At 37.1% G+C, this 27339-nt stretch overlaps 1 protein-coding gene across 1 annotated transcript; it reads right to left on the bottom strand.

Annotated features, from left to right (window-relative positions):
• Positions 1–687: 687 nt before the first annotated feature.
• On the bottom strand, positions 688–27339 carry LOC107829617 (uncharacterized). Its single transcript, XM_075239105.1, has 9 exons — positions 27217–27339; positions 26853–27009; positions 25412–25528; positions 24948–25201; positions 2718–2775; positions 1559–1645; positions 1313–1438; positions 1031–1166; positions 688–916 (listed from the first exon to the last, which is right to left on the bottom strand). The coding sequence occupies exons 1-9, from the start codon at positions 27337–27339 to the stop codon at positions 688–690; spliced, it is 1287 nt and encodes a 428-aa protein (XP_075095206.1).

Genomic DNA, 27339 nt, shown 5'->3' with positions numbered 1-27339 from the left:
CCTTCTGTCTTCATCTTGTGGTTGTAAAATAAGCTTTGAGGTGAGATGGTTCCTTCTGATCAGGAGTAGTAGGCCGTTGTGAGTAAATGCCAGAACAAGTTGGTCTCACTGAAATGTAGAACATGGTCTGGTCTTCTTCGACGCAATGGCCATTATAATTGTTTCACCAAGACACCAACACAAGCTCGAATTCCCTCTTCCAAGTTTAATTCAACGTATTAGGACAATCCAAATCGAGAGCTCTTCAATATCATTGGTGAGGCGACAAAAGCAGCAGAAGAATGAAAAAAGAAGATTACCAAGTACTCATTTTGATATGCTGACAGTGTAGGAAGGTTGGAGAGTGCGAGTCCATCCAAATGTTGGGTGATATATTGTTAAGGCATGATATTTCCTAAGTATTTTTTTTGTCTGACAAAGGAAATTGAGGTAGTAGAATTCAACAATTATTTCAAGCGTACTTTGGTCCTCAAGGTCAACAACAAAGAAATTACAGCCGTTCTATTTTTTTTTTTTTTGGGTGCCTAAAACCGGAACAAAATGTCAAAGGATACGACCTCAAAAACATATCTACTCGAAAATTGTTGATATCCAGAATACATTATCAAATTGTGAATTAGACCTACAGGTTTGAGAATGCTAAATATCTAAGGGATACAAATGCAGTGTATAGCAGCACGTTATCACTCAGCTTTTCTGCCGACCGACCAACAAACGGTTTTCTGGAGAGATATTTGACTGAACATACTTGACAAGCTCACATTCAAGTCCATGTTCCTTGAGCCACATAAACCTCCCAACATCTATAATATCCTTACACATCAACCCTACGACGGCTCTATCCACAGCCTTCATATCTTTCACCATGTCTCTGACTTCATATGTATTTAGATCAGATTCTACATGCTCATTTTCCCTGTGAACCACTTGTAGAGGAAATAACTTATAACAGAGTCATTTTAGGAGCAAGAGAAGAGAAAATGTGGTAAGTAAAGAAACCTCTGAGGTCTGAATAATAGAAAGACCATACCTGATCTGTAGATCAAAAGACCAATCAGTGCCACTAAGGTCTGAACCATGATCTGCATCGACGGCCCAGCTGGTAAACCATGTCATGGCATTGAAATCATCCTTGCTGATTCCCGAATTCAACATATATTGCTTATCTGCGGTAGGTATCATTCATGAATTTCGGTAAGTCACAAAGTTATGCTAATGAAAGAACATTTTCTAGGAGAAACTAGAACGGAGTCAAAACTGATATGTGCAACAGAAAGTAGCATGAGATGAGAGCGGGCAGAAGGCAGATTACTTATGTAATGCTTCCACTGACAAAGATGATGACAGCATGTAGCTATAGCTAGGCCGATCATGTGGCAAGTCGATTCAGAAGGAGAATCATCACATTGTTCCCCGATGCAACATCTTAAAGTCATATCTGCATCAAATTGCTTATTGTATTAGTTCATAAAGTAAAACTGGCCTGAAGAAGAATCAAATCCACTGTGTAAAGGCATGGTCTATGTTCTTTTTCTTATAGCAGAAAGAAAAGAAGTACCTGTAGCAGGCCCACAAAGATGTTTACCAATTGCCAGATAAGGAACTCCTTGTAAACTTTCAACATCATCCAATTTTAGGTCCTCAACTGCAAAAAGTTAAAACCCGTTAATTCAAAGTAATAGAGGAAGGTGTTCATCCAGTGAGTCAGGGCGACATGATTAATTTAAGTCTTTTTCATCCTTGTATGATGATAGCTATTTTACTTTCTTGTCAGATCCATGGCTTTCATGTGGGGTTCTGAAATCTATCACTACATATTCCATTGCATAGACATATGGGAATGACCTAGTGAAGCTGGCAAGATGAGTAAATGGGTGATAGACGAGTAGTTATCTATCTGCTGACCTTAATGCCCCCCCCCCCCAAACCCCCCACCCCCCCCACACACACACAAAGAAATATCGCAGCAGTCAATAATTTGACAGGAAGTTACATAAATTTATCCTATTAGAACACGAATTATCCAGTTAACTAGCATATGAAACTGCAACAAAAATGGTTTTCTAAAGAGAAATAATTCTGTGCATGTCATATATTTATCCTACGAAACCACCCCAACTCTAAACACAAGAACCGAAATCCTTGCAGAGGATCAAATGCACCAACAACTTGAAGCAAAAATGGCATAAATACTGCAAATATAAGCTACAATTTAGTGAACCAATGATACTACATACACATCACAGCTTGATGACAGCTGGACTCTTTGCTCAAGCCTAAGAACACCTCAGTGTTGCAAGTAAATCATACACATTAGTGACATTACATCATCTTGTATACCAAAGAACACCCACAATCATATGTATTTGTCTGTGAATCATCCAGCATAATGCAACATAACTTTTTTTTTTTATAAGGTAAATTGCAGTATAACAACACTCTTTCTAGTCTAATACCTAGTAATAATAATATACCAAATCTAAGAGCTAATGATAGATGCAATCATTGCAAAAGTGGAAAGGAAAAAAAAAAAACTCACGGCAACTTGACATCTAATCATATAGCATGGCCAGTGAATCAGAAGAAAACTAACATGACATCAAAATAGAGAATCCGGAGCCAAAAAAAAAAAAAAAAAAAAAAAAAAAAAACAGTTCAGAACGAAGAAAGGGTTAATTTTTTTATCAGATAAAGTAAAAGGTTAATAAGGCCCTTACAGTCAATTCTCAACCGCTCTAGTGTAACACTCTCTTTCTGTCGCAGACTCCGATCAGCCTATACATAATCTATATGTATTTAAGATTATCCAAGTTGCGGCTAAGTCGTTGAAGCTAGAACTTGTGAAATATATATCGAAAGGTTTGGTAGTAATGTTGTTGGTTAGTGGACTGTTTTGGGAGGCTCAATATGATTATTGTTGATGTTGTTTGGGATGTTTGGTGATTGTATTAACTTGTGGGAAGTCATATAAATAGGGTAGGTTCTGTCCGTTTCATCATAAAATAGGTTGCGGTCGATACATAATAGTTACGACGCTTAAACGCTAACGATAGTGTCATTTCTCTTATTATAGACTAAGGAGTCGTGACATTTTCATAGCTTGAGGTTGGGAAGTATATACAAGGTATGTGAGTCTATCCCCTTCATTCTTTTGCACGACTCCGATTGTACATAATGTAATGCACGAGCTTCCAAAGATACTCTACTCTTAGAAGCTAGAAGTAATTACATTGTTGCCCTTCTTATGGAACGATTGATGTTGATGTGACTTCTCTTATTCATATGTTATCAATATTGTTGGTCCATCCTGATACTTATAATATTCTTGATGAAGAGTTAATCCTAATGACATCTACGGAGGATACCGACCTTACGTCACTCCGAAAGGTTCAAAATGTGATTCCAATGAGTCCAGCACGCATCATATATATGTATCTATTTTACTCTACCAAGCCGCGCTATAGTCGGCCGGGTATGGTAACTATTGTGCAACCATTTATTAGTTGGGTTTTACCGAGCTCCACGTGGTCGAGTACGATTCTACTGAGCCTTATGATGGCCGGGTACATTTTACCGAACCTATTACGACCGGGTACGATATGATGATGATGATTCCCACATAGGCGTATGTTTTAAAAGTTTATGTATATATATGTATGTATCATGCATTTTATGTCAGTAGCCCTCAGAGGTACCCAGATGTCACAGGTTGTATATTCTTTATCCCTGTTTACATTACTGTTCTTACTTATGGTTTCTTGCCTTACATACTCAGTACTTTATTCGTACTGACGTCCTTTTTATTTGTGGACGCTGCATGTCATGCTGCAAGTCCTGATAAACGCGTAGACGCAGCTCCCCCACTACAGTAGGCTGCCCAGTTCAGCGGTTATTGGCGAGATGCCTTCTCCGGACTTGCTGTGGTCTTGGTATGCATTTTTGTTATAGACATTATGGGTATGTCGGGGCCCTGTTACGGCAATGTTGCATCACTTATATTCCTTTAGAGGCTCATAGATAGGTGTCGACTCATGTATGGTTTGGAATGCCTTGTCGGATCATTTTTGTTATATATTCTTTTATGGCAGTATGGTAGCTCGTACCTTATTTATAGTTTCTTGACTGTCTTGTCGTCCCATGTTATATATGTTCATGCCATTATCTTTCATTGTTGGATGTTCATGATCCATGTCTACCATTTATATTGATCTCGTTGGCCCTTAAAGATAATAAGGAAGTTTAGATAAAATGTACATTGGTGCTCGACAAGTATGGCCCGGGTGCTAGTCATAACCCTCCAGTTGGGTCATGACATATTTGACATGTAGGCATAGAGATGTATTATTTCTCATGCTAGCTGATAAATGAAATGTTCTTATCAGTGTTGGGCTTTAATTGTTATACTTGAAAGCATGTCTAAAATCCTGTAATGTGAACGACCTGATTATGATAATTCCTTTGAGTTACTTATTGTTACTGTCATTATTATATATGTGCTGTCATTAATATTGGTTTCTAATTGTCTTCTTCTGAGCCCGTCACTTCTTTAAGCCCAAGGTTAGTTCCGTTACTTATTGAGTACATGGGGTCGGGTGTACTCATACTACACTCTGCACTTCGTGTGCAGATCCATGTATATCTGGACGTGGTGATTGCTAGAGCCGCATTGGTACCAGTATTCGAGAGATTTCGAGGTAGATGTTATGTCGTCCACAGACCTTGATGGTATTAAGTTGCTTTGACTAGATTAGAGTCACTCAGAGGCCGATTCGCGAGGCAAGGATTTTTTGGAGTATTGACCTGCACGTTTTGAGGTAAGTAACATTTCTAAACTTGGAGTTGAGGGTACTTATCCCTGGGAACCATGTTGTTTTTGATGTGTTGGGGTGATACACATGCTATGTGTGGACGTGCACAAGTGTAATCATGATCCGGGTTGACTTTTGGAATATGTTACTATCATACCTTGTTTTATGTGTGTTTTCCATACTTGTTAGATTTATTGAGCTATGATTCATGCTAGAAATCATATTTAGGATATGTGATTATTTGTTTGAGACTTAATGAGGCTATTTCTGTTGTTTTGGATTATTTAACTTTACTAATTATACACTCAGTCATAATTATTCATTTGCATATCATGTCTCGGTCTGTGTTCATCATTCATTATTACATCGTATGTTATTATTGGTTTTCCATATGTGGTGTTGTTGGGATGCGTGATATGAGATTGTGAACTCTTGAGACTTGAGAGGTTGATAACTGAGGTGGGTCTTAAAGCCGTGTTAAGAGTGTTATATGGATCAGGTTGCATACCGCAGCATGCCATATTGGCTTTATTATTATTTGGATCGGGTTGCATGCCGCAACATGCCATATTAACTTTTGATTCGCGCTTGGGCAGGATCTGCCCCTTCAGAGTCTGACATACCAGCAGTGAGCGCAGACATAGTGGTATATGCACGTGCTTTGGTAAGGGGCATTGATGCTAGGCACCCGTACAGTGCTGAGTGATTGTGTATGTGTGATGGAGTGGGCATTTGAGACAGATAACTTAAGTATGTTGAGAGTAAGAGCACATGGGGATACCACCATGAAATCATTCATTTGACATGAATACTTGACATGTAGGCATAGAGATGTATCATTCCTCATGCTAGCTGGTAAGTGAAATGTTCTTATTAGTGTTGGGCTTTAATTGTTATACTTGAAAGCATGTCTAAATTCCTGTAATGTGAACGACCTGATTATGATAATTCATTTGAGTTACATATTGTTATTGTCATTATTATATCTGTGGTGTCATTAATATTGGTTTCTAATTGTCTTTTTCTGAGCTCGTCACTGCTTTCAGCCCAAGGTTAGTTCCATTACTTATTGAGTGCATGAGGTCGGTTGTACTCATACTATACTCTGCAATTCGTGTGCAGATCCATGTATATCTGGACGTGGTGATTGCTAGAGCCGTGTTGGTACCAGTATTCGGGAGACTTCGAGGTAGCTGCTATGTCCTCCGCAGACCTTGACTCCCTCTCCTTTATTTCCTATATTACTGTTCTATTGTCCAGACACTTGTATTGAGGATTTGGTTTGTATTTGGCAGTTAGTAGTACTCATGTACTCATTGATACCAGATTTTGGAATGGATGTAGCAATATTGTTATTATTTTCACTAGATAATTATGATATTTTCCGATGCTAAGTTTATTAAACTATGTTTAATCAAATGCATAGTTATTATATGGTTGTTGGCTTGCCTGGAAAGTAGTGTTAGGCACCACTGCGGTTTCGATAGGAGTTGGGTCGTGACACAGACACAATCACCACCTTAAGCATTTGGATACGATTATGGCTTTATATTTCTGGGAAGAGTAAATATCTTCCCATTTTAGCATATCTCTGATGATTTCTTTGTGATTGGGGTTTATGTGCGATTTGCCCTAAATTCGTCTCTGATTAGGTTTGCATGATTTTATTCTTTCCTTATTTGTTCATCTCCTATTGGTACTATATAAACCCCCTCCCTTTCTCCCTAGAGGCAGATCTAAGTCACTAATACTCTCATACACATAATTCACACATATTATTCTATGTTCTTTTGATTCTATTTGGTTCTACTGTTTGGTTGCTTTGTGGCTGGCTGAAAGCCAAGGCCACTAGATATTGTTTCTTTATACCTTTCCCAGCATAAGCACTGCTTGGGGATCCTAAGAGGTCCTTGTGAACTCTGACTTGCGGATTCGAGGTTCTGGAGATACTATTGGGGTTCTTTGTAATTTCTGTTACCTATGTTACCGTCTTGACAAGTTAGTCTCTTAGCTATTTAATTATACTGTTGCCTGTTTAATTATGAAATCTGCTGTTATTGGCTTTCCAATTGCGTTCTTGTCTTAGTATGCTTATAGGAAATCTTTGCCACTATCTCACACCATGGAGTTCAATTGTTGATGTTTCTGTTAGAATCCTGACAATGCTCAATATCTATTTACGCAATTAGGCCTAGCTAGTCGATTTGGTGAACATTATTTGAATTTGGTGTTTAGGTTGCCATTCTTTGTTGACTGTCCTTCTATAGTTTGTCAGTTTGCTATTAAAGGATGATTCAAATCGGTTGGAACTGATTGACTATCCTTCTTTGTTGACTGTCCTTCTCACTTACTGCTCATTGAGACTTGTTTCTTTCCTTGTTGATAGTGAAATTGTTTGTAAACCTTTGTAACTCGTGATTCATTATGGCCTGGATATCATGTTAAAAATAAATAACAAGCATAATAAGGTATAGTATACATGGCTTAACTTATCACTAGCGTTATCAGTATAAAATCCTTCTTCTTTTCACTATGTTGGCAGTTATCTTCTATGATAGAGACTAAGCACTAGCACTTAGAGAGTCTGCTTCTAGGGGTGTATATTCTGCCTCTCCTAGTTCCTTAACTTGGTAAGCACATGGTTTCGTAAGCCCTGCCATCGAGATCAGTCGAATAATACCTTCAATTGGGCTTCCTTTCGCTGCCACTAAGTTGTGGTGCAATTTATGGTCATTCGTGTTCGTGGAAGCTTTGAAGGCCCAGATGTACTTGGGCTCACAATAGTTAAAAGCGGGTTTGGGATAGTTTAATTCTTGCATAATTATAGACAACATGTCTATAGGTCCAAATAACCTTGCCTGCCACTTGTCAACCATGCTTTTTTGCATATTACTTATTACTAGCTATCATGCCCATAGGACCTCCATCTTTGTCTGTCTCGCTTAGAAATCATGAGCTTATGATCTCAAGAAAATAGTAATAAAACACTGCCTATGTGATTTGCAACGTTATTTGGAAACCATGTCTATAGGATCTACTCTATGCTAATTTGTTCAACTATCTGCGCTACTACACTTAGAAGCCATGCATATAGGACATTTATGTTAAATAACCTAACAATTTGTGTTACCATGTTATAAGATCTATGTTCCTAATGCCTTATACCTAGAAATCATGTTTATAAGATTGCAATCAGTGGCTTATATCACTTGACCATTGCATAATCTAATACTCAAACACTTAAATCACATAGAGATCCTGCCTATAAGATATAACAATGGAGTCTGCTTGCTATGATATCCAATTAGAAACTATGTTTATAGGCTTAACATCTAATTGGTTCATATTCCTTCACTATTATGAGTGGCCACTTACAGCTTCACCTAGAAATCATGTTCTAGGACCAAATCTATTAATTTGATGATACGGGCTAACTAGCAAACTGTCGGAAATGCCTCCATAATTAGAAATAATGTTCATAGGGAAATTCATTGATCTAACCTTTAATTCTACAACTTTCTTATAAACCATTGGATCAGTGGTAATTTGTCACTTATATGAATCAATCTGTGAAGGTAAATGTGAGTCCTTTATGATAATTGTGCTTTTGTGGAGTCCTATTTGTTTTTAACTATCTGGTGCCTAGTCTTTTAATTTTGAGCAGCCTTGGATGAGTCTAGAACCACCCTTATAGTTTTTCAATATCTCCTGGACAATAGACATGGGACGGATAGGCACATATAGGGTGCGACTTGGAATCAAGTCAGCGCACTTTAGGTAAGCAATTTAAATATAGCAATCAGATAGCTGGAGATGATAGTCGGTTCTCGCTGGATAATATGAGAAATCATTGCACTTAAGGTTGCAAGGTATTATTTTTGTTGCACAGGGTGATCTTTTAGGCTTAAAAATTTAGGGCCTCCCCCACTATGTCTAATCACTCATGTCTTAGCAATTAGTATTATTTGAGGAAATCTGGGATTTGTTTAAGTAGCTCTAAGGTTAAAAAAATATTTATAATCACAAGCTTTGTTAATTAAAATTAGTCAATGAATAAAGTACTATCTTCCAAATTATTCTCTTTACATTATTTCTGTACTACTTCTTCCCAATTGGTTAATTATCTTTCTCCACATAGAGTGGTTAATAACCAGCTCTAACCACTTACTCACTTAGTTTAACAATGAATTAGTTTTATACTCACTTAGGATAACTAAGTAATTTAATATCTCCACATAGCTTAAAATTCGGTCGAGAGCTACAGTTGTTGACCTTAAAGAGTGCCTAACACATTCTTTTCGAGGTAATTTGAGGCCATACCCGATCTTTGTTGACATAAACCTGTTAAAATAGAGTTATTTATAAATAGGTGCCCTAAAGAACTATCACGACCCAAAACTAATCCCTGTCGTGATGGCGCCTATCGCAGAACTAGGCAAGCCGACTCATTTCCAAAACAAACCGATATTTTTATTTTAAAGATAATTTCAAGGTTATTTAACATAAAAACCATGGTAAAGGAGTTCCAATCAAAATAAAAGTGCGGAAGGAAAAGCCCGACATCGGGGTGTCACTAGTCATGAGCATCTACTATAATCTATCTAATAATATCAAGGCTAACTCATCCTGGAAAATAGCTAAATACAACTAGAGGAAGATAAGAGAGAGAAGAGCAGGGGCTGCGATCGCCAAACAGCTACCTTGCTATCTCCAAGAAAATCTGCAACCAGAACACTCAATAACCGCTACCGTGACCAGCTACACCTGAATCTGCACACAAGGTGCAGGGAGTAACGTGAGTACGCCAACTCAGTAAGTAACAACAATAAATAAAGACTGAGCAGTAGTGACGAGCAATAAAGCATATAACATTCATATCGCAAAATCTCAGTAAAATACCACATGATTTTAAAAATCAGGATTTGAATCAAAACATCTCGTTTAACCTAGTTCCAGTAAAAAGCATTTAAAGATATTTTTCAACAGTTTTCAGACAGAGGAAAAATACAAAGGTGAGCAAAAATGATGAAATCATAAACAACCCCTCAGGCAAAACATCACTCATAAATATCCCCTCGGGCAAACCTCACAGTCACTCGTGCCACTCGGGCATACCTCACAATCACTCTTGCCACTCGGGCATACCTCACAATCACTCATTTCTCCCAGTCACTCAACACTCGGCACTCGCACTCAGTAGGTACCTGCGCTCATTGGGGGTGTGTACAGACTCCAGAGGGGCTCTTTCAGCCCAAGCGCTATAATCTGCACAGACAACTCACGTGCTGCACGGACAACTCATGTGCCATAATAATAAATTATGCTACAGGCGGGCAGCCCGATCCACACTCATCCTCACAAATTAGGCCCTCGGCCTCACTCAGTCATAAACCTCTCAAGCCACTCGGGCATTTCAGTAAAACAGGGCATTCAGCCCAAAACATTTATATGCATCAAAATAGAGTCATAAAACTGCGTTATGCGGTAAACAAGTATAAACATGACTGGGTATAGATTTTCAATCGAAAACAATGAGAGGATGGTAAGAAACAGCCCCTAAGGGTCCAAACAGCATTGGCGCAAGGCCCAAACATGGCATTCATCCCAATTTACAGAAATTCTTTCTAAAACATATAAGTATCATATGGTTTCAACAAAGTATGCAACTTTATAGTTGTTACGGGATAGACCAAGTCACAAATTCCCAACAGTGCACGCCCACACGCCCGTCACCTAACATGTGCATCACTAAAAATAGTAGAATGATACAAAATCCGGGGTTTCATACCCTCAGGACAAGATTTACAATCGTTACTTACCTCAAACCGGTCAAATCTCCACCCCGCAATGCTCTTGCCTCTGGACTCGGCCTCCAAATGCTCTAAATCTATTCACAATCAGTACAATACCATCAATATACGCTAATGGAATGAATTCCACAAGAAAAGTTTCAAAATTAGACCCAAACCCGAAATTGGCTCAAACCCGGCCCTCGTACCCACGTCTCGAAATCCGACAGAATTTACAAAACTAGAAAGCTCATTCACTCACGAGTCTAACCATACCAAATTCATCAAAATCGGACATCGTTTGGTCCTTCAAATCCTTAAATTACTTTCCAAAAATTCCAAGCCCTAATCCCTCATTTTCACTAATTACCATGATTAAATAACGGAAAATCACCATATATACATAGTATTAGGGCTCAATTAACTTACCTCAACGAAACCCCCTTGATTCCCTCTTCAAATCTCTCCCAAAAGCTCCAAAAACCGAATAGAAATGGTGAAGAATGCACCAAAATCGCGAAGGGTTCTATTTATGGTTTCTGCCCATGTTTTTCGCACCTGCGGCCATTTTCTCGCCCCCGCGCGACCGCACCTGCGGTCCAAGGAGCCGCACCTGTGCAACTCACTTAATACCCCAACTTCTGCACCTGCGGACACCTTTATCGCACCTACGGACTCGCATCTGCTGTCCCTGGTGCGCATCTACGAAACCAGCCCAAAATTCTCATCTCCGCATCTGCGCTCAAGGCCTCGCACTTGCGGGCTCGCAGATGCGGCCAATTCTTCGCACCTGCATTCCCAGCCTTGGCCCAGTGTTGCCCTCACCTGCGCACTCCCCACGCGCACCAGCAGCCTCACACCTGCGAGGTTTTCTTCCACAGGTGCGAAAATAGCAGTAGCAGCAGCTCCAGTTGCAAATTCCAACTTCGACAAATCCGTTAACCACCCGGAATCACCCTGAGGCCCTCGGGACCTTAACCAAAAATACCAACAAGTCATATATGAACATACAAACTTAGTTGAACCTTCTAATCACTCAAAACAACATCCAATCATCAAATTACCCTCGGATTCAAGCCTAAGAACTTCTAAATTTCCAAATTCATCAACCGATGCCGAAACAACCCAAACCACGTTAGAATGACCTCAAATTTTGCACACACATTACAAATGACACTATGAACCTACTCCAACTTCCGGAATTCCATTCCGACCCTGATATCAAAATTTTCACTGCCGACCGAAATTGCCAAATTTTCAATTTCGCCAATTCAAGCCTAATTCTACCACGGACCTCCAAATCACATTCCAGACGTACTCCTAAGTCCAAAATCACCTAACGGAGTTAACGGAACCATCAAAATTCAAATCCGAGATCGTTTACACATAGGTCAACATCCAGTTGACTTTTCCAACTTAAGTTTCTACTTAAGAGACTAAGTGTCTCAATTCACTCTGAAACCACTCTGGTCCCGAACCAACTAACCCGACATAGCATAATATAGCTGAATAATACAAAAAGAAGTAGAAATAGGGAAAACGAGGCTATAACTCTTGAAACGACTGGCCGGGTCGTTACAAAAACCTTAAAAATTATTAGGTGGTGACTTTTCTCTTTTAATACCCATTTTAAAGAGTTGTCACATGTCAAAACCCACATTTTCAAGAAAATGGGGCACGACAACTGTCATGACCCAAAATCCGTAATAGTTCACGATGGTGCCTAACGCCGCCGTTTGGCAAGCCCATAAGTGAACCTACAATTTAGTTATCCCCTTTTAACTTTTAAAACAGAAGTTTCCTTCTTAAAAGACCGAAATAAGTAAGATCCCGTGCAACCGTACATACTCTTTTCTCAAAAATATCAAGCGTGAGAAATACATAAACCATAGTGATAGTAATGATCAATACAACAGTACATAACTGCTAGAAGCCCCCGAAACCCGATGCCGCAAGTGCATGAGCAATCTAGAGAATATACAAAATTAATACAACTATTGTATGAAGGGTAATACATAGAAATAATAAACAATGTAGAGGGGGACTCCGGTGCTGTAGATCGAAGAAAAGCAAGCAGCTTACGAATAAGTCTCCATAGAAGTGCGACTACGCACCCTTGTGACAGTTGGTAGTACCTGTCTTAGTACATGCACATTCAGTGCAAAAGTGTAGCATGATTATGTAAAACAATACGTACCCAGTAAGTATTTAGTCTAACATCGAAGAAGTCATGACGAGAGGTCGACTTGATACTTACTAGTGGTCAAAAAGTAATAGAAGTACATAAAGTAAACATGCAGAATGTACAACAAGTAGCAACGAAACAGATAAAAACAATTACAGTAATTCCCCACATGAGTCTATATCAAATCACTAAACATGTTATAACCGGCCTTGAAGATGCTAACTCAACAGTTACCAAACCAAATTCAGTTTCCAGTATTAAGCACAAGGATGCCAAGGCGAACTGCCCGATCCCATAAGAACAATGGTACTCAATACTGCCGAGGCGAACGACCAAATCCCATAGGAATAGTGTTACCATACTGCCGAGGTGAACGACTCGATCCCATAAGAGTAATTTAATACACTGCCGATGCGAACTACCCGATTCCATAAGAGTAGAGAAATTTAACTCGCTCGCAAAAGTACATGCGAGTTGAGAAGACACTGATCCATATTTCATCAATATTTTCCCAATTTTTCCAAAGTAAGAGGATAAATCAGTATCTTTATTCTAGTCCTCAATCTCAGTCATAATCAAGGAAATCAGTACACAGGATAGATACAAATAGAACAATTAAGGCATGATGTGAATCTAAGTCTACCTAGACATAACATGAATATAGCTACGTACGGACTCTCATCATCTCATGTATACGTATCTCACCACAACAAGTAACATGTTACAACCCATGTTTTTGTACGTAAGAGTACGTCATAAGTCAATGATGTTAGCTCAGAAATGAGATCATCTTCGAAAAGTTTATAAAGTACGTTAATCATGTTACTATGGAGGTTACAACCCATCTCACCACAACAAGTAACATGTTACAACCCACGTTTTCGTACGTAAGAGTACGTCGTAAGTCAATTGATGTAAGCTCAAAAATGAGATCATCTTCGAAAAGTTTATAAAGTACATTAATCATATTACCATGGAGGTTAAAAATATTTAAGATCATGAATTCCAAGTACCAAGAGGTTTGGAAGGCTTAGAAGCTAAACGAATTGAAGAAAATAAGTTTTGTCGAAAGTCGACAACTTGGAAATATTATAAAATTTACTTTTGGGGTGAGACTAGGGTGCTTAAAATTATAAGAAGATTATGTTATGAGTTATTTTAGTCGTATAATAGTCGTGTGTTATGTTTTGAAGTCAAGCGAGCGTGGAACAAAAGTTGAAAAAGGTCATCACAAGTTACATTCATAAAAGTGCTGAAACTTAGGTCAAATATAGCTGAGCTTTTCTACCCATATATTTGGAATTATGGGGTGATATACCTAATAAACCGAAGATATACGAGTCTCGTTTCTAACATATTTAACCATTTGTCGATACGACAACGGAGTAGAGAGATATTCGCGTTTTCGCGAGACTGCACAAGTAGCTCCCAGGGGACCCACAAAGTCGGTGTAAAACTCCAGCTTGTATTAAATTCAATTTTAAATCATTTTCACACATTTTTCTCGTCCAAAACAGTTCTGAAACCCTCCTAAATACTCTCCAAGGGATCCTTCATGATTCTAGGGTGAAGAAATAAGATAAAAACATGAATCCAACGCTAGAAACCCCGTGGTGCTAGATCGTAGGTTTTCATCATGTGGCTATTTTGGATGGTTCTTCAAAGTGAAGTAACCTTAGTTTTCGTATTTTTCTTGTTCATTAAGATAATAATCAGTCCCTCCTTCATATATATTACATTTTCAAGGCTAACTACAAGTGTTTACACACCAACTTAAACACCAAATATTTATTCAAGAAGAGAATACAACACCTATAGAGTTGTGGTGTCATTGAGGATAATTGTGCATTGTGTTTGGATGAAATTTCAAGTTGATGCTACTGTCTAAGGTGAGTATAACAGCCTACTAATTGTTCTTAATTTTTCTTGTATGTTGGTTAAGTTGTTAGGATGATAAACTACACGATAATACTTGGATTAGCTTGAGATGTTGTTGTTCTACATGGATTGATTTGAAAGTTTCTCTTATGAACTTTACGTGGATGGAAATTATGGAAAATAAGTTGTCTATGATATTGTTAGTGTGATTATTTTGGTTTACTTGTCAATCTTGTTGAGAAAATTGGTAACTAGAAAAGGAAATGGCTATAAAACACGTGGAAGTTGTCGACAATGATATTATCTTGTGTTGGGCTATTTTGAGTAACTTTAAAATTGCGTACAAGGTTGTAAATCCTTTAAAAGGTATTTGTTATTATACTGAATATTACTAAGTTCAAGAATGGATGATAATGGGGTTGAAGGGTGCTAAAGGGATTCAATCCGAGCTAGCCGCTCGTCATGATATATTGATGACTTGTTAATGAAATATTTTGTACCCTATTGTTGATGTTGTTCTTATTGTATTGCTCTGTTTGTTTTTGTTGGTATATTGTATTGGAGGAGGCCCTTATTATAGAGGAGATGCTGCCTAAATTTTCATAAACAAGCTACTAGCTTAAGTTACGGGCTTAGTCTTTACTCATCATTGATTTTGAATCTACTTATGCTATGGTAGACTAAGTTGAGTTGTTTGAATAGTTGCTTGGAAGCTATTAAGGAATCAACGAGGTTAAGGTATGTTAAGGCTAAACCTTTCCTTCATTTTGGCATGATCTCGTAACTACATGTGTTTGATAAGGAAACATAGAGAGAAGTTCGTATTCCTGAATTTATTAACATTATCCTAGTCCCATAAGTTACATTATTCTCTCTTATTCGTAATTTCTATTCAGTTAAGTTTTGTCTTCTTTCAGTCAAGAGTGTAGAGGGTCTATATATATACAGTATTATAATATTTTCCCCACCACCGAGCTGTAATTGGTGGGCAGACCCCTATTGGACAACCTCCGATCAGATGGTAAGTTATATACCGAGCCTATTGTAGCAGAGCGCCTATGAGCGAGCCCAGAATGGCTGAGATACAGAGCCTAGTATGGACAAGTGCCTATGAGAGAGCCTACTATGGTAGAGCAGTTATACGTACTGAGCCTTATAGGGCCAGACAACTATTTAACTTACTATATTGAGAGAGTTGAGTCAGTATTAGCAGGTAAGTATATTTCCAGATCATCTTTGCCTCCTAGTTACTTTCAGTTATTATATTATCACTTCAGTTTCAACTTTCAGTTGTTCTGTTGCCTCTCATACTCGGTACATTATTTCGTACTGACGTCCCTTTTTTTGAGGACGCTTTATTTCATACCTGCAGGTCCTGATAGACAGCTGGATATACCCTCCCAGTAGACGAAGTCAAACATCAGATCGGTTGGTAAGCTCCACTTCCTCGGAATTACCAGGTCTAGACCTATATATATATATATATATATATATATATATATATATATATATATATATATATATATATATATATATATATATATATATATATATATATATATATATATATATATATATATATATATATATATATATATATAGAGTAGGTCGAGGCCTTGTCCCAACAATGATACAGTTCAGCTATCGCTAGAGGCTTGTAGACGAGTCTTGTATATTTTTTATATCAGTAGATGTTCATGGCGGCTTAATCGGCCTGCACAGTTATATATATATATATATATATATATATATATATATATATATATATATATATATATATATATATATATATATGTATATATGTATATGGGATATGCCTACACAGTTATATATATATATATATGAGCTTTTGGGTATGTTTACCCCTCAGATTAGAGAGACGATTTTTTCAGATGATTCAGAATATGGCCTCATCGTACTAAGTTGAGGGTTACTCCTCCAAAGTTCATAGTTAAAGAGTGGTACTCTCGGGCCAAATATTGCACTGGGTGTCGGCCACGCCTCCCCAGGTTTGGAGCGTGACAAACTTGGTATCAGAGAGCAGTTCTATCCTAGAGAGTCTATAAGTCGTGTCTAGTAGAGCCTTGTTTATAGACGTGTTGTGCATCATATTATATAAACAGGAAGCTACAAGGCATTTAGGAGTCTGTTACCCTTCTTTCAAATCCACATTGTGCTATAAAGATGAGTCATAAGAGTTCGAGCCAAGACTTATGGTTGCTAATGATATAGAGATGCTTTTAATTAGAAAAGTTACGGCTAGCTAAAGGGCTAATTCAACAACATGTAAGGGCACTAATAGAGAGAGAGAGAGAGAGAGAGAGAGAGAGAGAGAGAGAGAGAGAGAGAGAGAGAGAGAGAGTTCTTGACGGCGTGGCCTTATTTGAGGCCCTATCAGATTGTGCATACCAAATTTGCAAATTTCTAGATTAAGACCTTAAAATGGGAATATCAAACAAACCGTGAATATGAGGCCATGGGATTATTATAAGGTAGAAATATAAGTTTCAACAAGTAACAGAAGCAAGGTGAAGGAGGGTACGAGGTACCTAGTTAGTGGAGATTATCAGTATTTACAATTCAGGTAGAGAAATATAAGCATTCTGCGTTACCTTCAACATTAACATAGGTATTTACAATTTGCCACACCCATATCAGTTATGCCCTATGGGAGCTAGCAGATATAAATTACGAGAAGGATGGGATATCAAGATGCAGTTGGGGTTAGAGTAACCCAAAATGGTAGATGGATTGTTAGCGTTAGATGACATTTCCGAAGGATATTGTAAACGTGAAAATAGTTCTCCTTGTGAGACACTCAGGCGACGCACTCTGAATAGTACATAGAACGTTAAGAAATTTTAGAAGATAAGCACCGGAATCCTAGAAGGGATAAATATTTACCTTAGTATGGCTTCCGTTCCTAGTAAAAAGAGAATATTAGGTGACCGGAAGAGCCAGTGAGATGGAGCATGGGGAGATAAAAGTGAAAGAATATTTTGTTGATCTTTTCAGAATAAGGTAATAGACAGAGATATTATCAGGAGAATAGGAAGAGAGTAAATGAAGTATTACGAGTAAGATGTGATAAAAAGGTGATAACAGTAAATCATAATATGACATGATGACAAAGTCTATAGTCAAGTAAAGGAAAAGATAAGAGGTGACATGCTTTGAGACTATAAAAGAGTATAAGCCATAAAGTCATATCCGTATTTTGAGAAATGAGTTGGTGAATCCAACATGATTACTAGAAGGATAAGTTAGACCCCTTGAGTAATATAAATTATTATGGGCTAGTGAACAAAAAACAACAAACATGAATTAGGGACCAGCCGATTTGATAATAGTCGACATCATGAGAATTTCAGAGACCGTGTTTCAGCAAAATTAGAATGGACAATAGAAGAATAACATTTAAAGGTCATTCGAGAATATGCTTCCCTAAAGCAAGCATTCTGAGTAGAGTTAAGCTTAAAGGACTAAGTGTTCCAATTACACTAGGTGTCACCCTCGTGCGTAAGGAATTTAGTTATCCTTGGTACATAAGGGTTACCGCAAGGCGAGTAAGAGTCAGCGAAGATGTGAAAAGATGCCAAAGATGAAGAGGTACCTATGGAATAGTAAAGGAAGAATGTAGTAAAAAGAAGAAAGGGATGAGATTGCATTTATTCAGATCCTACAGATATGTATCTTCCTCTAGTACATTATGCAAGCACGATGGCGGGGAGATGCAGTAAGGGTTCCCTCCCAGGATATCATTGATAAATAAGTTCGAATGAACACTTGATACATAAGGAGCTAGTACGAGAGGTAAGTTAAGACAAAGAAAATAACCCAAGAGAGATTACGCGTAATATAGATATGAGAATGGACCAATGAGTAGTTAGTAGTTGATTCAGGAATAGTCTAGTTATGTCTAGACAAGCAGATACAGATAAATCAATAGATCGTGCAAGATAAACGCAGTGAAACCCAACATAGGGAATTCAGTCTCGCAGATATGATGATATCATGATCCTTGAGAAATATTTAGATAGGAGTTGGGGTAGTAAAAGGTACCGTATAAGTGTTATGGAAATAAAAGAGAGTGCCACGGGGGATACAATTAAAAAAAAATTGAATTTAGAAGTAACCCCATGAGAACAAGGTCACGAAGGTATGTAACTAGGGATGTTTATAGGTGAGTAAGAACATCAAACATTCTTTCGAGTATATGATGTAATAAGCTTGCAACTTTACAAGAGTCAAAGAGTCTTCCCTAAGTACTACAACAAAAGACTAGCTCAGGAAATAAGGAAGAAGGATTTAACATAAGCATAGTGACCTAAAGAAGAAATGATCTTGTAACAACACTCTTACTACAATATTGTTTGCACTGCATAAGAAAGTGGAACCTAACATGACTAATGAACGGGAAGTAAAATCCAAAGTAATATTTGAGATCATATGAGTTGTACAATATTCCAATATATGTGGGCACTAAGATAAGCCAATTATTCATGCAACAAGTGGCAGAATGACCAGAAAAAGTAATTGCTTACTTTTAACAAAAGTTGAGAAGGCACGAAAGGAATTATTTGATCTATGACCTAGAGTTAGATACGTTATGAACGCACTTAAGATTTCAGAGCGTTATCCATGTAGCATATATGTTGACATTGATACAGATATAGGAGACTCCAGTATAAGTTGAAAGAAAGAATTGAGTTCATGTCAGTGACAAAAGTTTGAATTGTTAAAAGGTTATATAATGGATGTTCCATAGCGTCCACGAAGGGCTAAAGTAATAACTAATACCCTGAGCCACAGATCTGAAGATAGCGTAAGCCTACTTAAAGGCTGAGATAGAAGAGGAAACTAAAGAGTTACATCAGCTAAGTGAATCAGGAGTCTGATTATTTGACCCCGATTATTATAGAAATCTCGATTCAGAATATTACAGAATCACTCTTAATATAAGAGGTACATGCGAGATAGTAAAATGACCATATTCTATTACGGCTCCACGATAAAGCCAGTTAGAAGAGTATCAGCCTCATAAGAAGTTAGTATGAAGCTCACGACGTATTATGTATGCCTCATAGGTGCAAGTATTATAATAGAGCTTTAAGGTATGGATGTGAAATCCACCTATGTGGAAGGGAGGTTATGAAAGTGACAGAAGATACGATGCGATATTTAAAGATAAGAAAGGTAAAGGTAAAGAAGGTACGAGACACGTAAGTACAGAAGGTTGTGAATAGTCCAGATTTTAGATAGAGGGCTAGAAGCGCCGTGATTCAGTATCCAAAAATGATAGTGGTGTCATCAGTTACATATCTTCTATTCTATGGTTTCCAGGTACCGTGAGGTCTAGTGAAGAGAGTTAAGAAGAGTTAGAGACGACGTGATGTCTCACTTGAGATTCTAGAATAACATAAGGAAATCTATGGTGCTAGCAAGTTAAAAGGGAGGTTGTAAGTAGTATAAATAGATATATGTAGGTCGCAAGGTAAAGTATGGTAGAGAGACAAGGTTTTAGGTAGACAGGAGTAAGAATAAGAAAAGCTGAGTGAGAAGGTGATGAGAATAGGTAAGTCATCGGGATGAAACCCATCAAACAAGAGAGTGGATGGTTTCCGTAATTTATAAAAAGCTCAGTATAGCCTAAATGAACTCAGAGGAGTTTGAGACTAGGAGCATTTAGAAGAGATGGAATGTTTCCCTAGTGGTAGAATAAGGGTGTAATTGCGATAGATAAGAGGATGACGTTTAGGCCTTTGATTGGGTAATGATTCAAAGAAAAGGGATTTCATGAATTGTACAGGATTAAAATACCCTCATAAGGTGAATCACGTTGGGATGCTATGAAATACAGTTATTTAAGTGTAGTATTGTCCCTAAGTGTGTCTGGCAAATAACTCCAGATGTTCCCCGATGAGGCGTGAGCTCTAGTGACAATATATTACATAAGAGGTTTTAAGTTATGAGTGGTAGATTATAGATCAACATTAAGGTGAATCAACAATGGATGGTTAAAAGTTACAAAGTATGAGAGGAGATTAGGTTGTCATTCTTAAGATGAAAAATAATGAGGAAGTATTAAAGGACTTAGATTTATACAAATAGTATAAGCAGCGAGAGAGTAACATGGAGTTGTGTAGCAGACCCCGGTACTAATAAACTAAAGTAAGTATTATGGTTTAGAATGACCTAACTAGATGTAGTAAAGCCATAATCATAGCTAACCGAGGCTATGAAACAAGATATAGAAAAAGTTGTAAGTTTGACAAGTACCGAGCGAAGAACTTCAGTACACCTAGAGATGCTTACAGGGACATCTTGTCTTAGTTCTGTATATGTTCACAAAGTGCAGCCTAGAGATTGGCTAAAAGATGGAGGACAAAGGAGAGAAGAGTCACATAGGCGCACATATAAGGACATAGTCGTACAGGCTGCATGACATAAGGTAGCAATATTTACAAGATTAGAAGAATTCCGACCACAAGTCGTGGTTTGAGAGAAAGGCCAAAAGGGTGGAATGCCCTGGCCTTTAGATTTATTCACAGAATAGATGCCTAGATGGAAAGGACAATAGTAAAGTATTTGTAAGATCTATAGGTTATGATACTGATAAGCGCATCAGTCAACATTCAAGGACGAATGTTCCAAAGGGGGGAATGATGTTACACCCCATGTTTTCGTACATAAGAGTACGTCGTAAGTCAATTGATGTATGCTCAGAAATGAGATCATCTTTGAAAAGTTTATAAAGTATGTTAATCATGTTACCATGGAGGCTGCAAATTTTTAAGATCACGAATGCCAAGTACCAAGAGGGTTGGAAGGCTTAGAAGTTAAACGAATTGAAGAAAATAAGTTTCGCCGAAAGTCGACAAGTTGGGAATGTTATAACATCTACTTTTAGGGTGAGACTAGGGTACTTAAAATTATAAAGAGATTATGTTATGAGTTATTTAAGTCTTATAATAGTCGTGTGTTATGTTTTGAAGTCAAGCGAGTGTGGACCAAAAGTTGGAAAAGATCATCACAAGTTACATTCATAAAAGTGCTGAAACTTAGGTCAAATGTAGCTGAGCTTTTCTACCCATATACTTAGAATTATGGGGTGATATACCTAGAAAATCGAAGATATACGAGTCTAGTTTCTAACACATTTAACCATTTGTCGATACGACAACGGAGTAGAGAGATATTCATGTTTTTGTGGGACTGCACAAGCAGGTCCCATGGATCCACAAAGTCGGTGTAAAACTCCAGCTTGTATTAAAGTCAATTCTAAATCATTTTCACACATTTTTCTCGTCCAAAATAGTTCCTAAACCCTCCTAAATGCTTTCCAAGGGTTCCTCCATGATCATAGGGTGAAAACCTAAGATAAAAACATGAATTCAACGCTAGAAACCCTGTGGTGTTAGATAATAGTTCTTTATCTTGTGGTTGTTTTGGATGGTTCTTCAAAGTGAAGTAACCTCAAGTTTTATATTTTTCTTGTTGATTAAGATAATAATCAGTACCTCCTTCATATATATATATATATATATATATATATATATATATATATATATATATATATATTTTTTTTTTTTTTTTTTTCAAGGCGAACTACAGGTGTTTACACACCAACTTGAACACCAAAATTTGATTCAAGGAGAGAATACAACACCTATAGTGTTATGGTGTCATTGAGGATAATTGTGGGTTGTGTTTGGGTGAAATTTTAAGTTGTTGCTACTGTCTAGGGTGAGTATAACAGACTAATAATTGTGCATAAGCTTGCTTGTATGTTGGTTAAGTTGTTTGTATGATAAACTACAAGATAATACTTGGATTAGCTTGAGATGTTGTTCTTGATGGATTGATTTGAAAGTTTGTCTTATGAACTTTAAGTGGCTGGAAATTATAGAAAATAAGTTGGCTATGATATTGTTAGTATGATTATGTTGGTTTACTTGTCAATCTTTTTAAGGAAATTGGTAACTAGAAAAGGAAATGGCTATAAAGCACTTGGAAGTTGTCGACAATGATATTATCTTGTGTTAGGCTATTTCGGGTAACTTTAAAATTAAGTACAAGGTTGAAAATCCTTTAAAAGGTATTGGTTATTATACTGAATATATTACTAAGTTCAAGAATGAATGATAATGGGGTTGAAGGGTGCTAAAAGAATTCAATCTGAGCTTGCCGCTCGTCGGGATATGTTGATGACTTGTTAATGAAATATTTTGTACCCTATTATTGATGTTGTTCTTATTGTATTGCTTTGGTTGTTGTTGTTGGTGATAACAACAAGGTCGAAAATCCAAACTAGAGTAAGAATTTGAGAAGTAAATACGAAAGCAATAACAATAAGGAATTGAACAACTAGAATTAAGGTGCAGAAAATAAAGGATATATGAAAATCGAGGAAAGAATTCCAAGACCTTCCAAAAACGCAAGTTCTATAGCCTTCCCAAGAACCAAGCAACAACATTTTGATTTATTGACGAAATCAAACTCCTTTACTTAAAAACAAATCAAAACAATAGATTCGCATCATGACCGCTTTACGAGTTACTTGAGACAACAATTAATAACTCGTATTAATCGCCTTCTAAGAATACCACAAAGTAATCAATGATATCATAATAAAGAAATTATCTTACTATCTTGAACTATGAACTAGTAAAGGCTGAAAGATAAATCTCAAAGAATAAGTAACAAAGGTTCAAAAGAACTCTCAAAGTATAATATTCTTAATCAATCATGAAGTGCCTCAATGAATGAGAAGAACTCCCTATTTATAGGGGTAAAAGCCCTTAAAATTAGGTAGGGTGGCTGCTAAGGCATAAAAAGTCATTAAAATTGGGTAGTGTAGCTGCTAAGGAATTAGAAAAGGAAAGAGGAGATGGAGCTGACCTCGCTGCTGACCTGGGAGCAGGCTTGCTAACCTTCGGCCATAGTGACTAGTGACGAGAGAAGTTGCTTAGGGACCTACGGAGCTAGTGACCAAAGCGGAGTCAATTCATATTAAAACCAGAAGAGGGAATTCAATGTCAATCGCCATCTCCTTGACTTTGTTCACATTCAGTAGCAGCTTGCTGGTGTCCTTTCAGGTCAGGAACTCCTGCAATAGGCAGCTAGCCTATTGGAAAAAGACTACTCTCATCCCTCTCCCGAGGTAGCTACTTTTTTTTTCGTGCTTCTTAAGTCGATGTTGACCTGTATATAAGTCAGATGTTGGAAAGGGAAGCCCCCATAATATAAGCACTCTTTCAGTCAAGTAATGCCTTTAGAGCCTATAGTATAGCTGAGTAGCTAAGAGCTTCTGGTAATTTAAAAACGTAGGAATCGACTTCTTTTGCGTTAATGGGGCTTTGAGGGACGTCTTCTCTTTCCCTTATCAAGCAAGTCACACCTAATCGCCCTTGATGCCATCTTGATAACTGGACTGAATGTCTCATCATAGTCTATACCAGGAAGGTCCAACTTGTAAGCATTATCTCCAATCCTTTCAAGGACTTGAAATGGACCATCTCCTCTAGGATGCAACTTTGACTTCCTTTTGGAAGGAAATTTCTCCTTTCTAAAGTGAACCCAAACTAAATCTCCAGGTTTAAAAATAACTTGTTTTCGACCCTTATTCTTTCTCAAGGAAGTTTGCTCATTTCTCTTCTCAATTGCAAGCCTTGTTTGCTCATGAATTATTTTCTTCATCTCGGCCTTTGTCCTACCATTAATATTAGCAATATTATTTGTAGGTAATGGTAATCAATCAAGGGGAGTAAAGGGATTAAAATCATAAACAACCTCAAAAGGAGACATACCTGTATAAGAATGGATTGTTCTATTGTGAGCAAATTCAATCATAGGTAAGTGATCTTCCCAAGAAGTTAATTTACCTTTCAAAACAGCCCTCAACATGTTTCCCAAGGTTTTATTAACTACTTCAGTTTGTTCATCAGTTTGTGGGTGACAAGAAGTAGAAAACAACCATTTAGTGCCTAACTTCCCCCAAAATACATGCCAAAAGTGGCTCAAAAACTTAGCATCCCTATCACTAATAATAGTTCTAGGTATACCATGCAATTTAACTTCTTTTACAAAAATATCAGCAACATGTGAAGCATCATTAGTCTTTAAACAAGGAATAAAATGAGCCATTTTGGAGAACCTATCTACCACAAACAATATACTATCCTTACCATATCTTGTTCTAGGCAAAACTAACACAAAATCAATAGAAATATCAATTCAAGGTAAAGTAGGAACATGTAATGGCGTGTAAAGACAATGTGGTAACACTTTAGATTTATCTTGTTTACATTCCAAACATTGTGCACACTTTCTTTCAACATCTTTTCTCATTCCAGGCCAAAAGAAATTTTCAGCAAGTATGTCTAGTATCTGTGGGACTCCAAAGTGACCCATAAGTCCTCCACAATGTGCTTCCCTTACAAATACTTCACGTAAAGGGCAATTAGGGATACACAACTTATTTTCCTTAAAGAGATACCCATCTTGGAGATTAAACCTCTCAAAAGGACCCAACTTACGATCTACAAAAATCTTGCCAAAATTAACATTATTAGCATAAAGTCCCTTGATTTGATCAAAACCCATCAATTTAGAAGTCAGAGTAGAAACTAAAACATACCTTCTTGAAAGTGCATCAACAACAACATTCTCTTTTCCTTGTTTTTAATAAATTACATAAGGAAATGTTTCAATGAATTCAACCCACTTAGCATGCCTCCTATTAAGCTTACCTTGACTCAAAGCATATAGCTCTTTGTCATTAGTTGAATAGTTCAATGTGGCTCCACTCAAATTCTCACTAAAGTAGGCTATAGGTTTAGAATCTTGTATCAAAACAACACTTATTCCTTTGCAGAAGCATCACATTAATGATTTCAAAAGATTTAGAAAAATTAGGCAATTGTAACAATGGAGCAGACCATAACTTTTCTTTCAACAATTTAAAAGCATCATCTTATTTTTTTCTCAATGTAAAAATATTATCCTTTTTAATAACTTCAGTTAAAGGAGAAGCAATGGTACTAAAGTCTCTCACAAACCTCCTATAAAAACTAGCAAGTCCATGAAAACTCCTAACTTCAATTACACTCTTAGGTTTAGGCCATTCTTTTATTTCTTTGATTTTCTCTTCATCAATGTCAACTCCTTTAGAACTAACCACAAAACCCAAGAAAATCACACGATCCACATAAAAAGTACTTTTTAAGATTAGCAAATAAAAGTTGCTTTCTAAGAACTTCAAAAACTTGTTTTAGGTGTTCTATATGATATTCTAAAGTGTTAGAAAAGATCAAGATATCATCAAAGTACACCACATCAAATTTTTCATGAAAATCCTTAAAGATATGATTCATTAATCTCATGAAAGTGCAAGATGCACTAGTCAAGCCAAAAGGCATAACTAACCACTCATAAAACCTGTATTTGATCTTAAAAGCAGTTTCCATTCATCTCCAGGATTCATTCAAATCTGATGGTAACCACATTTTAGATCAATTTTAGAAAATATTTTGGATCCATGTAATTGATCCAACATGTCATCAAGACGAAGAATAGGATGGCGATAATTTACCGTTATCTTGTTGATTGCTCTACAATCCACGTACATCCTCCAAGTTCCATCCTTTTTGGGTACTAATAGGATGGTAATAGAGCAAGGGCTCATGCTCTCTCTCATAAAGCCTTTCTCAAGCAACTCCTCAACTTGCCTTTGAAGCTCTTTTGTCTATTCTGGATCACTCCTATAAGTAGGCCTATTTGGAATTTGTGATCCAAGCACAAAATCAATTTGATGCTCAATTCCACGCAAAGGTGGCAATCCATTAGGAATATCTTAAGGGAAGAAATCTTCAAAATCCTGCAAAAGAGAAGAAATACTACTTGACAAAGAAGAAGTTAGTAACTCAGAATCAATCAAAACTTCTTTGTAAGTAAGTAGTATTATGGGAAACCCCTCTTATCTTGCATTTAAACACTCTTTGGCTTTTATATAGAAACTCTATTTTTTTCCTTTCCTTAGACTCTTTCCTCTCACCAAGGCATTCTATTATTTCATTCAAACTCCTTTTTATCTCTTCTCTCAAATTTCTGCCCTTTATCTCTTTCTCTCGGTCATCTCTGTTTTTTTTTCTAACTCTTGGCCTCCTTTCTTTTCTTTTTCCTCGCGCACACTTTTTATCCTTCCCCTTGGTTTTCCTATTGTTTCCCTTAATCTCTTTTGATCTTCAAACACTTGAGAAGGAGATAAAGGTATAAGAGTAAATTTTCTTCCATTTAACTCAAGAGAATATCTATTCTTCCTTCCATCATGAAAAACATTCCTATCATACTGCCAAGGATGACCCAGTGAGATATGGAAAGCTTGCATAGGGATTATGTCACAAAGAATATCATCATCATATCTACCAACATTGAATGAAATCATGCATTGCTTGTTTACCTTTAGTTCACAACTATCATTTAACCATTGGAGTCTATAGGGAGTAGGGTGTTTCATCCATGCAAGTTCCAATTTTCCCACAAAGTATGAACTCACCACATTAGCACAACTACCAATATCCATGATCATAGAACAAGTTTTCCTTTGTTTCATGCATGCAAGTTCCAATTTTTCCACAAAGTACAAACTCACCACATTAGCATAACTACCAATATCCAT

The sequence above is a fragment of the Nicotiana tabacum genome, chromosome 19, assembly GCF_000715075.1.
Source record: "Nicotiana tabacum cultivar K326 chromosome 19, ASM71507v2, whole genome shotgun sequence".
NCBI lineage: Eukaryota > Viridiplantae > Streptophyta > Magnoliopsida > Solanales > Solanaceae > Nicotiana > Nicotiana tabacum.
Note: the sequence above shows the minus strand (reverse complement) of the source record. Positions and strands in the feature narration are given on the sequence as shown.